This window comes from Trichosurus vulpecula, chromosome 4 (assembly GCF_011100635.1).
Source record: "Trichosurus vulpecula isolate mTriVul1 chromosome 4, mTriVul1.pri, whole genome shotgun sequence".
Taxonomy (NCBI): Eukaryota; Metazoa; Chordata; class Mammalia; order Diprotodontia; family Phalangeridae; genus Trichosurus; species Trichosurus vulpecula.
The window spans coordinates 289,816,679-289,831,811 of record NC_050576.1 but is presented as its reverse complement, the minus strand read 5'-3'; the positions used below and the strand labels follow the sequence as shown (position 1 = coordinate 289,831,811).

The window sequence follows — 15,133 nt, the reverse complement described above, 5'->3', positions numbered from 1 at the left end:
AATTAGATTCATTTTAAATAGATGAAATTTGCTTTTTCCATCAGGCAAAACACGAAAAGAGTACCAAAACATAAAATTCACTTAAAGGAGAGTAAATTCTTTATTTTCAGGAGTTGCTTATTAGCAATATTAAAGTCTCCTGGTTACAATGCCTTACCACATGTATAGAACAGTGTAACTGCCACAGCTGAATTCTAGGTTCTCAGCATGCAAAACAAAACTACTGGGACTGGAGGGGAAAAGTGAATCTTACCCTTTTGGGGGAAGGCCCTCCTCATACCTAAATAACCTCCCTCTAATCAGAGGACTGAGACAGAAATTAAATGATCTGCCCAAGGTCATGAAGCTACTGAGTGTCAAAAGCAGAATCAGACCCAGGTTTGCCCTAAGTTGGAATTCCTGCTCTTTCTTCGATAATTTGTGCATGTCCACCGTGGTCACTGGTGATCTCTATTCTTTCTTTCTTATTTTCCATATTGCCTAACATACCTCTCTACTAAATTCTCATCATGGCATGGAGAAGACTCTGAGTTCTCAAGGGTAATGTATACCCAGTAATAAAGGGAGAATCTGTACCCAGGATAGAATGACTAATATACAAGTTCAGGGTATTTATCATCTAAGGAGCAGCCCTGCTAAGTCAGGAGGAGTTGTGACTCATCAACTGGATACAGCTTTGAAGCCATACCAGTTCATGAAGAGCTTTGAAGGTTGAAGCAAACAAATCAGTCCTCCGATTAGATTTGACCAATAAATACTGGATGGCAAAATTAAATTACATGTCAAGACTTACCAACACAAGTCAATTTTTCCTTCCTGGGTCCTCTTCTACCCTACTTAGCACTCCATAGAGGGAATGTTTTTTTTTTATATTAGGAGTCACATAAAAATAAGAGTAGCAATGCTAGTATATTATATTTCTAAGCTGATTAGATATTCCTATCTATGCTCCAGCCAAATTGATCTACCTGCTTCTCCCTACATTCCACAACCCATCTCCCACCTCCATACCTTTGCATAGGCCATTGTTCCCCATGCCTGGAATGCACTGCCTCCTCACCTCTATCTCTGGATCCACTCAAGGCTGAGCTCATCCCCCAATTTGTTAGAGCTCAACCATCCCCTCCTCTCCACACCAAATCACTATTTAATGTGTATTTGAATATATTTAACTGTGAACATGTATCCAACCAATAGAACGTAAGGTCTTTAAGGACAAGGACTGTCTCACTTTCATATTTTTATCCCCAGTGCCTGGAATAATGCCTGACACACTGTTGGCATTTAACAAATGATTGTTGACTGATTTGCTCAATATTTTTGCTTTTCTCAAGCCCTTCGTCAGTTCCTTTACATCTTTTGATAGTCAATTTAGGTAGTGATAGGTAGTGATTAAAAACTGAATACAATGCTTTAGTAAGGAGTACTAACCAGTCTTTGTTAGCCATTATCCTTTTGATACTGTATTATTATCATCAATTCTTCTCATACTAACTTCACCCATATACACAGTGGAGCAATATTGCTGATTTATATTCAGTTTCAATTAAACGATGTCATGCATAATTTTGTCTCTTTGACATTACTATTTCTCAATAGGTTCTCCAATACTTCATTTGTACATTTTTTTTTTTTTACCATGCATCATGCACCAAAGCTCAGTTCTACAGAGTTTCATCATCTTTTTATACAGACATTTCCCTAGCAACTTATCTAGGTCATTCTAAATTGTGAATTTTACTTCTATCTTTCAGGTATATGCACCGCCCCCCCAACATTAAACATCAACCTCAAATTTGATGACCTCCTTCTTGATTTCTTTATCCATATCATCAATAAGTACACTAACCCTACTGGGTCCCGTAATCAGGCCCTGTGGGACATTTCTGACAACTGCTAGATTAACAAAAGTCCACTGACAATTATCCTTTGAGATTCAGTCCCCAAGTCAGAAAATAAGACCCACTTCTGAAGTCCCAAGAAAGGAACAGAAGACACTCTGTGTATATTCATTCCCTGCTAGCCCTGCCACTCTAGGAGAGAAACGAAGTGAACAAGGAAGCTTAGAGACATAATCAATACACTATTTGCAGTTTCTACTTCAATTGTAAGCCCTTTCACTAACATCTGGCCAAGCTCATATACCTTTTTTGCCCTCATGGAGATACTCATTTTGAATCATAATCCTGATTTTTTTTGTTCCTAATAATTTATTAGAACAAATAACACATTCTTTTCAAGGCAAATAATAGTAAGATATTAGGAATACCTTTCATTTCTGCTTATCTCCAAAACTGGCTTTGTGGCTATAAACAAAGACCTTTAATAGAAATTATTGGCTATAACTTGTAGCAGGGTCACATAAGCCACAAATTCAAATGACATTGTCTATTAGTCACCCTTTAATTCACTTTTAAAAAAGACACTGTCATAACAGCGGTTTTATTAGTAGCTGAATTATTTCTACATACTTATCTAACTTTAGAATATTTTAATACTATACAATAACTGCCATTTGCATCTTTCAGAATTTAATGTAAAAAAAAGGTAATCTTTTTCTTTTCTAGGTCTTTATATGATTGCTGTGTGTGTGTGCATGTGCGCACACGTGTGTGCGTGTAAAAGACTGACGTTACTTTTATTTGGGCTTACCCCATATCACTAAACATAAACTGACTAAAGGGTATATTTTAGCACCTGGTTCACACAGTTTTACCATCAGCGGATATTCTCATAATGTAATTCCTGAGTATCTTAAGAGCTTCTTATACTAGGGGTTCTCAACTTTGGTCTGTGAACTTATTTTTTAAAAATATAATTAGTTTCCTTTATTGTCCTATGAATTTATTTTATGCATTTATAAACCTTATTCCAAGACTTCAATCTATAGGTTTCACCAGATTGTCAAAGAGAGGCATGACACAAGAAAAATAAGTATTTATTAAGTGCCTGCTTTGTACCAGACTCTGTGCTAAGCACTTTACAAATATAATTTCTGACCCTCTCAACAAGATGAGAGAGTAGGTGCTGTTATTCTCATTTTATAGTTGAGCATCCTGAGGTAGACAAAGCTTAAATAACTTGCCCAGAGTCACACAGCTATGTATCTGACTCTAGGCCCAGGGTTCTGTCCACCGCCCACCTACCTGCTTCAGTCTCTTTAAAGATTAAGAATTCCTGCTATAATCAGACCAGATAAAAAAAATTCACAGTTCTTACCTTGCGTAAATATTGATGAAGAGGAAGGTAAAAGGAAAAGATAAGGAAATCTAGATGCACAGTATACCTACCAATAATAAATGAACTTCTAAAGAAGAGTCAATTGACCAATCCCTGTGGGTGAAGAATGACTTTCTTAGCTTGGGAATGGGTCAGTCTGGTGAAACATTTTACCAAGATTGTTTACTGTTCTGAGAGTTTGAAACACACAGAGAAACACATATATACACAGGTATGCAACCATCGCAAGAGTATAGAGTTACTCTTAACAGGCCCTAGTCATTCAGGTTCCCCAACAGTGTCCTGTCTAGCTCTATGTAGGCAGACACTATAGTGGGGAGAAAAATATTTTGTGTCAAAGAAAGAATAGTTTAGATTTTTTTTTAATTTGGGAAAAGACCTTAGAGTTGAATAAATAAAACAGCAAAGATTTAACAGTTTAGTCAGGTTAAGCACTTATTCTTTGGATGATCAATTATATTGGTTTGCAAATAAGAATGAAGGTCTAAGGAGTACAGTTTTTTTCAAACAACATAGTTTCCTCTGGATTTCCTTTGAAAAGGAAAGAACACCAAGATAATTTTTCATATATGTTAATAGTGTCTGATTTTTTTAATCAGAGTTAACTTAATTCCTCAAAACCTTAAATAACTTTCCAATCTTTCTGCTTTGGAATTTAAATTTAAAGTTAAATTTATTGTTAACTCATTAAACCTTAATGTATTGCTCAGAATTATAGTGTACTACAAAAGTTTAATGTTTCTGGAATCATCTAAAATGGTGGCCAGCGTTTTCCCTCCAATTAGTTCATTTTAACTTGTAATGAGGTCCATGCTCAGATTTGCCTTTCTTGGTTCTATGGGAACCATGGGAATATATGGGAATATTCAGGTCTGCTTTTGGCCACACGTGATTCGTTCATGGCTGAAGACCTTGCATTATGAGGTGATAAGTCCTCTCAATGTTTGGGGAACTGAAGAGCTGAAAGCTCATTGGATGGATGGACAAAAGAGAACTGGACACTTCCTCAGCTTTTCTTTTATAGTTGGAAATGTGGAAAGGAATATATCGAACTGTTTCTTTAGAGTGGTGGGAGATTGGGACACTTGCCCTCATTATGGGGCAGGAAGCACAAGGCAGCTAAAGAACATATGCCTCCCAGGCAAACCTAAACTTGCATTTGGGTTGCCTGTCTTTTGTGTTTGTTCTTTCCTGATCTTGGGCAAATGCATACTGATCCTGAGGTAGGTACAAGATTGGAGGCAAACTTGTGAGATCAAAAGTTCTAGAGGTCCAGGATCTATCTGATCATTTACCTAACTTGTAGCAGGGGAAATTTTAGGAAGGATAGGATCAAGCCTGTCCCATTTTACTGTCTGACGTGTAATATGTACTGTCATCCTCTTATATTAAGCATTTGTTTGTTTGTATGAATATCTGTCTCATACCTAAATCATATTGTACAGTGAGCATCATTAAGTTTTAGGAATACATAGAAAGGCAAAAACATGATCATTGCCCTGAAGATGCTCATATTGTAATTATTTTCTAATGAAAATCATTAAGTACATAGAGTATATATAAATGGAAGGCAAACTCACGGTACAGATTATACTGCTACCTGCAAAGGGATTGAATATGTCCAGATTTTCTTGAGGAGTAATGAACTTAGCATGATTTTACATGGTGAGGTGGATAGCATCATAAAGTTTGTGATTAGGACTACATACTGGCCACCCATACTCAAGGTGAGTTTTCAGTAGTGGTTCTCATCAGTGGAAATGAACTGAAGTGTGCTCAAAATTGGCCCATGAGGAACTACATTGGGAATGTATTTCAAAATTGCCGGTGAATTGCCAGTGAATTATATTTTCTTTTATGGTAAGCTTTATGTGAGCCTGTCTTATTTATTTTATATATTCAGCACCTAGCAGAATACAGCTTTTAAATGTTGTTTTTTAAATATAAAGTGAATTAAAGAAGCAAGGAAAGGTGTAATTCAGTTGTGGGAAAAACTATATCAAAATTATCAAAAACCAAAACAAATTTCAGTGTTTAAAAATATAAATCTCATTTATCCAAAATATTTTCTTATATAGTCACAAATTCTGAACTGGTCAAAACTATGTCTCAGCACAATACTTGGAACCAAGGTTGCATAGAATTTCATTTTTACTGATGGCTAGTATAATGATCACAGTCTTTCCAAGGCATTTGGAGTCAGAACATGGGTTAAAATCTCTAGTTTAGTGTTTAACATGAGTGATCTTGTGCATTCAGCACCATTCAGGTGTTGATTTACCCCATTTGTAAAATGAAGAAATGGGATGGAGAACCCCTCAGAATTCTATGTTCTATGATTCTTTTATTTCATATATATATATGTATGTGTGTATAAATGTGTGTATGTATGTGTATATATGCATGTATATACATACTATATACACACATGCATACATGTATACATATATAGTTATGCACTAGATTAATAGACAAATAAATGATAGAGAACAAATCTTGAACTTCATCATCACAAAAATGAGAGTACTTATTTTTTCTTAATAAAAACAGTCATAAAGTTCACATGGATTAATAGATTGCATGAAATTGACCTAAAACATTCTTTGTAGTTAAAATTGGATTTCAAAAACTAGCTCATATCTCCACTTCTCTTTGCCTGGGTGCATACATGTATACTAGACTTTTAGATTTGGTGATGTGAACTATAATTAATGTTCACCAAAACAACATTTGGGGTTTTTGAGGTTTTTTTGTCCACTAATGGCTTTTCTTCAAAACCATATGTCATTTGTATCACTCAGAAAACAATATAATATTACTCAAATTTCAAACAGATTCACTGAGCTTGGGTAAAAACAGTTTTCATTTTTAGTGCATACATTCTGTCTATAGTGATAGGTTTTCTTTCTGTCTTGTCTTGGATGGTAAGCTTCAAGAAGATGGAGGGTGAGTATAACTAACTTTTTACAGTACCTAGCAAATCGGCAAACACAGAGAAATTTAATGAGTATCACTGTGGCTGCCAAATTTAGCATAACGTCACATGCTACTGTTACTTTTATTGTACTTAGACAAGCACTAAGCTAGAAGAATATTTGGAAGGAACATCATTCGTGTCTCTGGTAAGGCTATAATTTTACAGTAGGCATCAAATCCAGAATAAAGTTGGGAGATTTGGATGAAGCTGTCAGAAACAAAGAAAAAACTCATATGCTTCCATCTTCTTAGTTGAATTTTAAACATATAAATGAAACTATCATGATGAATAAGCCAGAGGATCATACACTCATATGATATACTCAGGAAAAAAAAAGGAATACAGCATATGTTCATGGGCTATTACTCTAAAGAGGATGTAGACACAATATAAAAGACTTAAAAATAAAATAAGGTCATATCCCACACATGAAAAGACATACATACTCTAAGGTCTAGGATATGAGAGCAGTAGATAAAGATTATGTCATAATTATCAAAATAGCTACCAAAGAATTTGGAATTTGATCATTTTATGGTACTGACACTTCTCACTTAAGTGAGAACATAAATCCCACATAGACTATTTTTTTTTTGTCCAGAGGTCTTCACAATATCATTTTTCCCCAATGAAATGACCAGCTATTTGATTAAATCAATCAAAGCAATTATTTTCTATGGCATTATATATATATATATACACACATATATACATATATATGTGTCTATATACACATATAAATACATACAGACACACGCACATGTAAGTGTCTTCACCAGGTAAACTAAATTCAATGTCCCAATGTCTATGTTGACAATTTGCGTTATAATCTTCATTATAGCCCCAAATATAACCTAAAGCTTGTATCATCCCAGAAACATGATTGTTTTACCTGGATGATATTCAATTGAGATTTTCTCATCAAATAACTTTTCTGGTCATATACTTTCATTCAGAGTTTTCATCAGAATATTATAATTTACTTGTATCTTAAAGGGCTTTCTGTTACCATGCAAGCACTCAGACTAACAAGTCATTGAAAACAGAACAAGTTTTATTTTGCCTGACAAAAATAGCAATGAGATTGACACCAGAGCTATGGAGTCAAGACTGTTCCCTTTCCAACTTTAGTAAATTTTCTCCTTCTCTGTGAGCTAAAATAATCCTCCAGACTAATGGTGCTATTCCAAGTCAGGACCTCCCAAAAGAGGGAAAAAAAAGTAGTCCATTTTCATCTTCATATAAGATATATAACGATAATTATTTTTTGTTACTTAGTACAGTTAATTTTCCATCTCTAAGCCACTAAATATCTTTGACATATATTTTAAAAGCCAAGTACTTACCTTAGCTATCTGGACACACCAGTTAAGTAGGAGTTGGGAGCCAATGTTATCCTTATGTTCATGAACATAATCCAACAGGCAGCCATGGGGCATTAGTTGAGTAACCAGCTGAATGGTCGGGCTCAGACAGACACCCAATAATCGTACCAAATGTGGGTGATCCATACTTGCCATGATCAAAGCTTCCTATAAAAAATAAACACAATGCTGTCTTATCAACTAAAGGTTTATTAATTAGAGGGTCAAAATTATTTATACTACTCCAATAGTTTTATAGTCTGTAAGCCCCATTCAATACATAACAAGACAGAACTTAAGATATTTGTATCATAATTTTAAGATAAAATTTAAGTTGAGAAAATTGAGATTAGCATTATATTTATAATTAACTGATATGGAGTATATGAGTAATAAGAGACTTGCAAGGCAATTATAGCTATCTAAAATAGCTTCATAGCAATTATAGATATCTAAAAGTAAAATGAAATGCCATTCGAGGCAGTAGTTTGTTTTTTTTTTTATCCTGTTAGAGGTCTTCAGTAGAAGACAGAATGACCCCTTGATTAAAAGACTGTCATGAAGATTTTTGGATAAGTACAGGTTGGGCTGGATGTCTTCCAGGGCCCTGACAAGTCTGAGATTAAGAGTTAGCACTCTCTTCTCATTATCACTGAGCAATTTTAAGGGTCCCATCTTCACTAAGTCAGTTAAAGCTAAATTCTGAATCAGAGAACAAATGCTAGAAGTTTGGATCTTTATTTCTAGTAAGGAAATGGTTTATTAAAGTATGACCACTTGTAAATTCAATAGAAGAGTCTGTATTACACATCATTTGAGGTCAGCATATGTCCTGAGGTAAATTTTACTTGTAAATACAGTGTGGTCCAATAATCTTAGTGCAGTCCCAAGTCATCAAAGCAGGCAAATGACTCATTTTGTCTTGAGGGGGGAGGCTGACCCAGCTTTTCTAGTGAAAAGTTTATCTCTATATGTTATTTTTATATAAAGACTCTAGTAAGTACATTCACCTGAAAAATTTATCTAATACCAATGTTTTTAAAGATAGCAAACAAAACCACAAATTTAATTAAAGGTATTTTGATACCCTTCAGTGGTTCTTTTCTTCCAAAGTCTTCCAATGATCCAGTGTGGCATGACAGTGAGTTCTTAAAAGTCAATGAACCTCTAGCATGTTCATTCCAACAAACTGCCCTGGCAACTCACTGAGTCCTTTATGAGGTTGATGATCTGCCAACTTAACTTTCCATCTTCAGCTCAGTTAGGTTTCTACTCCAAGGAACAATATGAGCCTCCCAGGATAAGCTGATCACTTCTGATCTCATCACCATGACTATTGACTCAGTTTTGTACATTCAACACCTTCCCAAATCCCTCAGTCCCCTCTCCTCTATGACTGGAGGGCTGGAAGGTAGCATGCACTCAACTTTACCCAAAGCTTTCCTTTACCAAGGACAGAAATTGGAATTCTAGCTCACTCCACTTTGAATCTTTAGCTCTGTTTGGTTTCAGCTCCAAGGAACAAGATGCCCACATGCTCCCACCTCTGTTTTCCTGTTTCCTTCTGTGTGTTGTCTTGCCTCACCCGATTGTAGTTTTGAGGACCAGAGCCTCTTTCCTTTTCTTATTTGTATCCCCACCTCTTAGCATAGTATCTGGCACATAGCAGTTCCTTAATAAATATTTACTGAATTAAATTGAATAGAGAACACATCTATGATTTCATTAATATAAGGAAATTACCTCTCCCAGTGCAGTTTGTTATTTTTCTGAGATTTATATTCAAAAAAGAGGGGGAAGAGAAAAGGAGGAGGAAGAGGAAGAGAAGGAAAAGAAAAAAGATGAGAACTAGAGAGTTGCCTGGGCCACTAATGGGTTAAGTTTTTTACATGGGATCATGTAGACAGTACTGTCAGTGGTAGGATTCAGACCTAGATATTTCTGACATACTATGCTATGCTGGTTGTACTTCAATGACAGAATGTGATTAAAAATCTCTTGACCGTTCCGTTACACTTGGAAATTGAATCACAATTTTAAATGTTTATGTATCCCCTTTTTGGAGGAAGCATTTCTACTTACACAAAGGAAAAATAAAAATAAAAAAAAAACATTGACAGAATTGTAAGGTCTAGAGAGGCAGGATAGCATCGGTAGGTTGATTGTTGTCCTTTATTCTCAAAGAGGACCAAAACGACATCTATGCTAGAGTCAAGTTGCAGTGTGTCTGACTGTGGCTGATCAGACCAATATGAGCTTAGAATGTTCTACCACATGTCAGGCACGAATAGTCCACATGAACATTTGGGATGGGTTCTCTAAAATTGTACATCTTGCATTTCTTTTGAGCTACTTCAATTCTGCTTCGCTCACAGAGCACAGCACCTTCTCTGATGTAGCCCCTCATGCTGAATGGTCCTATGCCAGTGTCTCCCATGTCACACAATCAATTCTAAAGTTCTTAAGAGAGACCGTGGGAGTGTCCTCGTATCACTTCTTCTGACCACCATATGAACACTTGCCCTGTGTGAGTTCTCCATAAAATAGTCTTTTTGGCAAGCATACATTTTGCATTTGAACAATGTGGCCAGCCTATCAGAGTTGTGCTCTCTTAAGTAGAGTTTGAATGGTTGGCAGTTTAGTTTGAGAAAGGCAGGATAGCATAGTGTACAGATGACCTTCCTTAGAATCAGAAAGAACTGAGTTCATGTCTTAGTCTGGATACGTACAAGATGTGTCAATAAATCTCTGAGAATCCAGGTGACTATAAGTTACAGAGGAATTTCTACGCCAGGTTTTCACTATAGAGATGTAATCACAAATTAAGATAAAATGTTATGTGAAATCTAAATTTTTGACAAATGTCAGTTATAACAAGATAATACTCTGTATGTGCTCTCTATCTCCTTACAAATATAAGAATATTTAAAATATGTATATCAATATATGTTACTTCTAGCTTGGGTTTTTCTACTTTGTGTTTTAGTAATTATCTGAAACAAAAAAAAGGTACTCAAAAGCTTGCGGTTAATAGGGCATAATGCAGGCAGAGAAAGGAATATTCTTCTTGAAATTCCTGTTAGTTTATGCTAACATTCATTATTTGAGAATGTGACCACAAATACAAATCAGTGATAAAATACACTCGACTCTCCTCTGCACACCCAAACAAATTTTTTTATAGCCGTAGATGTTTGTCAGATGAAATTTCCACTTATAATGGCCATATTCCATCTGTTTCCCTAGCGCTTTGAGGTCCCTAGTAGTGTAAATTTCTCTATAATTCATAGAAAAAGTATCATGATTCATCACTCTGCAGGAAAACCAAGGCTCAGTGATGGCTTACCTACAGGAATGACATCAATCATTTTTATATTAAAATTGCAGTTTCATCAGCACTCAGTGCTATGGAAATGTGATTCCGTTAACAAGAATTCAGCACCAACCCCCTGACAGCCAATGGCTGAGTGAATCAGGTTGTGTTGTGCATCAAGCGCTTAGGAGCCACTAAAACCCAACAACAAAACTGTGCTTACAGCTAAACTGCCATCACCCCTGACATCCTTTCAGGGGCGGCAAAGGGAAACATTTCTCTCTGATTTACTGAGCTTAGGGTTTCGTTGAGACAATCTTTTCTGTGGCAGAGGGAGAAATTGAGAGTGAGGTGAAAAAGGCCATTCTGAAACTATTTTGGCTTGCTCTTACAGAGTAAAATAACTATATTGCTTGCAACTTTAAGGCTGATGAGACAGATAATTCCACTCTAAATACTCATTTGGAAAAGTTTGTATTGGAGGAATAAGAAAAAAGTCTCATGGAAGTTCTTAAAAATATCTATTAGAAAGTCCTGGCAAAGAGACTAGATTTGTATTAAAGAAAATTGCTCATCACACTACAAAGAGTATTTGAAACCAAATTGCAGAGTATTTGCATAATAGTTCTCTTTTTTGAGAAAGAAAAGATGAACAAGACACTAATTGTAGGTTTTATTTTTTCATAAAGGGAATAGCAGATGGCCACAATTTGTGTGTGTGTGTATGTGTGTGTGTGTGTGTGTGTGTGTGTGTGTTTGTATATAAGTGTATATATGTATGTGTGGCAGGGCTATGTAAAGAAAAAAAAAAGCAATGAGAATTCATTCAGTCAGATGAGTGGGATGAGAAGGGAAGGAAAAGAGTCTGATGTTTTAAGTGAGGGAAATTTGGTTTCAGTAAATTCCTGAATGTTAAAATTAATATAGTGCTCTGTTTCCTAACTTTGTAAGGGGTCTTATAGATGCAATTTTAGATTCTTTTCTGCTGTCATCAGAAAATGTCACTGAGGGCCAGCAGAAAAAATACATGCTGATAGGTATATTCTCCTTTTCCTGGAGACAAAATTAGTGTCTGTCTGTCCGTCTCTCATTTTATAATTCCTCTCAGAGCTCAATTAAAGAATGTTTTATTTTTATCATTGGTGGTAAAGGAAGTTGAGGGATAACGTAACATCGACTTCACTCACACAAACACACACACACCTGAAGATGATTTCTCTTCATTATTAGGACTAGTAAGAAGAAGGACATTTTTTTAAACTATCAAGGAACCACAAGGGCATAGATAAAAAGCTCTGAAGCATGTGTCCCATTAGTTTCTGGCCATATGCTATTTATATCTCTATTTCAGCCTGAAGGGAAGACATTTCTGTATAATACTAAAGGTAAGCAATGTCATCTGTCACATTCAGATATCATTTTGTCAAAGTTTATATCTCATCCACTTAAGTCTGTTTTTTTTTTTCCTCACCACTTCAGGACAGTGCTTCCTCCAAAATAACATACAGTGAAATCTTAGAAGTTTTTCTGTGGAAAACTATACTATTGTCTGTCATACTTTTACCATGTTTCATTATGTCTACTAATCTGGTATCCTCCAGCTTAAAGTGAGAAGAAATCAGATTATATTGGTCACAGAGAAGAAAAAACAAAGAGGGGAGACGGGAAAAGGGAAAACAATGTGGCCTTGCAAGATGCTGAGCATCTAAAATAAATTCTATTGCTTTAGATACTGCTGAAAAAGGTTTGTAAGGTATGATCAGGGTTTAGATAGAAGATTTAGGTTCCCTATTTCTGGGAGCCAAGATGGTGGAGTAAGCAATAAATTGCCATAACCCTCACATATTCACCTCCCAAAACCCCATAAAATAGCATTCCAAAACAAATATGGGAACAGCAGTAGCAGCAAAAAAGACATGGACGGTAAAACAACTTTTTAGCCCAAGAAACTTGGAAGAGTGGCAGGAAAGGTCTGTCTCACTCAGGTAAAAGGGAAACACAATCCAGGACAGGAAGCATCCCAGCAAGCCAGCAGCAGCAAGCCCCACCTCAGCAAACCAGTGGGAGATTCTGAGACCCAGTGTGTTGGAGTAGGTAAAAACCAACACCCCAACCACCTCCCTAGCCCCCCCCCCTCCGCCCATTCTTCAGCATAGCCAGAGGAATGGGCAGACTCCAGCTCCAAGAACCAACACGTGCTTCAGCATAGCTTTGGGCAAACAGGCAGCCTCCAGTGGCCAGATCACTCTGTGCTTCAGTATAGCCCAGAGGAAACACAGAAACACCCCACCAGCCTTGGCACATGGCAGACACCACCCCTGGGACACCAGCTTAGCACCAGGTAAGCTGTCAGACCACTACAGCCTCCAACAGTGCCAGCCATCCCCCACCCCACCGCCTCAGCTTAGCACCAGACGCAAGGGTCCCCCATGGGCCTCAGGGCAATGTCAATGCAGCACCAGGTAAATAGCCAGGGTCTACAGCCTCAGACACAAGAAGCCTGAGACAGTGTCCCTTGCACCCCAGGTGTAGAGCTCTAGTTTAAAAGAAAGGAAAAAAGCTCCCGCCCCACCCCCAAAAAAAGATGAACCAAAAACAAAAAAAAAATTCAATGACTGAAAGTTATTACGGTGATAGAGAAGATCAAGACACAAACTCAGAAGAAGACAACAACGTCAAAACACCTGTGCTGAAAGGCCCAAAGAAAAATGAGAAGTGGTCTCAAGCCCAGAAATAACTCAAGGAAGATCTCAAAATGGAGCTTTAAAATCATATAAGAGTAGAAGAAAATTGGGAAAAGAAATGAGATTGATGGAAGAGAATTATGAAAAAAGGGTCAAAAGCTCAGAAAAAGAAAATAATTGCTTAAAAAGTAGAATTGGTCAAATGGAAAAGGAAGTACAAAAGCAAAATGAGGAATACAACTCCTTAAAGTTAGAATTGGATAAGTGGAAGCTAGTGACTCTATGAGACAGCAAGAATCAATCAAACAAGTACAAAAGAATAAAAAAAAAGAAAATATAAAATACCTCATTGGAAAAAAACAACTAAGAAAATAGATCTAGGAGTGACAACGTCAGAATCATTGGATTACTTGAAAGCCATAATCAAAAGTAGTATCTGGACAGCATCTTTCAAGAAATTATTGAGGAAAACTTCTCCGATATTTTGGAGGGCAAAATAGGCACTGAAAGAATCCACTGATCACCTCAGGAAAGAGATCCCAAAATTAAAATTTCAAGGAACATTATAGTCAAATTTCTGAACTGTCAAGTCAAGGAAAAAATACTGCAAATGGCTAGAAAGAAAGAAAAAAAAGCAGATATCAGCAATCCACAATCAGAACCACACAGGACTCGGCAACTGCAACATTAAAGGTTTGGAGGTCATGGAACATGATGTGCCAGAAGCAGAGATAGGACTACAACCAAGAATCACCTAACTGATAAAATTAAGCATAATACGTTGAGGGGAAAAAATTGTCATTCAATGAAATAGAAGGATTTTAAACTTTCATAAGAACATAATTGAACAAAAAAATTGATCTCCTATACCAAGAGAAGCCAAAAAAGGTAAAAAAGGAAAAGAAAACATAAAGGATTTATTTGAGATGAACTATTTACATCCCTATATGAGAAGATGATACCTATAATTCTTTAAAAAATGCACCACTAATAATATAGCTAGAAAGAGTATACAAAGACAGATGGCATGGGTAAAAGGTGAATTTGAGGGAATAACACAAAAATAATTAAGGGATGAGCAAGTGGGTGCAGAAGGGAGATATAGAATGGGGGTAAATTATTTCACATGAAGAGGCACAAAAAACCTATTATAGTGGAGGGAAAGAAGGGAAGGTGGGCAATGGGCATCACTTGAACCTAACCCTCTGATATTAGCTCAAAGAAGGAATAGTATACATAATCAGTTGAATATAGAAATCTATCTTACCTGACAGGAAAGTAGGAGAAGAGATTAAATAAAGGTGGGGGTAGGGGGATTGACAGAAGAGAAGGTACATTGTGGAGGTGGTAGATAGAAGCAAAACACTGTCAAGGAGGGAAAAGGGAGAAAGGAGAGGGAGGACAAATAGGATGGAGGGAAATGCACAGTTATTAATCACAGTTGTGAATGTGAATGGAATGAACTCTCCCATAAAATACAAGCAGATAGCAGAGGGGATCAAAAACCAGAATCTTAAAATATACTGCATATAGGAAAGACACTTGAAACAGAGAG

At 36.4% G+C, this 15,133-nt stretch overlaps 1 protein-coding gene across 1 annotated transcript in view; it reads right to left on the bottom strand.

Annotated features, from left to right (window-relative positions):
- Window positions 1–6,569: 6,569 nt before the first annotated feature.
- LOC118847131 (receptor tyrosine-protein kinase erbB-4) overlaps window positions 6,570–15,133 on the bottom strand; it is a 275,926-nt gene continuing 267,362 nt past the window's right edge. Inside the window, exons 18-19 of the mRNA XM_036755723.1 lie at window positions 7,564–7,749; window positions 6,570–6,584 (exon numbers count right to left, since the gene is read on the bottom strand). Of these exons, the coding sequence (XP_036611618.1) occupies window positions 6,570–6,584; window positions 7,564–7,749 (201 nt within the window). The remainder of the gene's footprint in view (window positions 6,585–7,563; window positions 7,750–15,133) is intronic.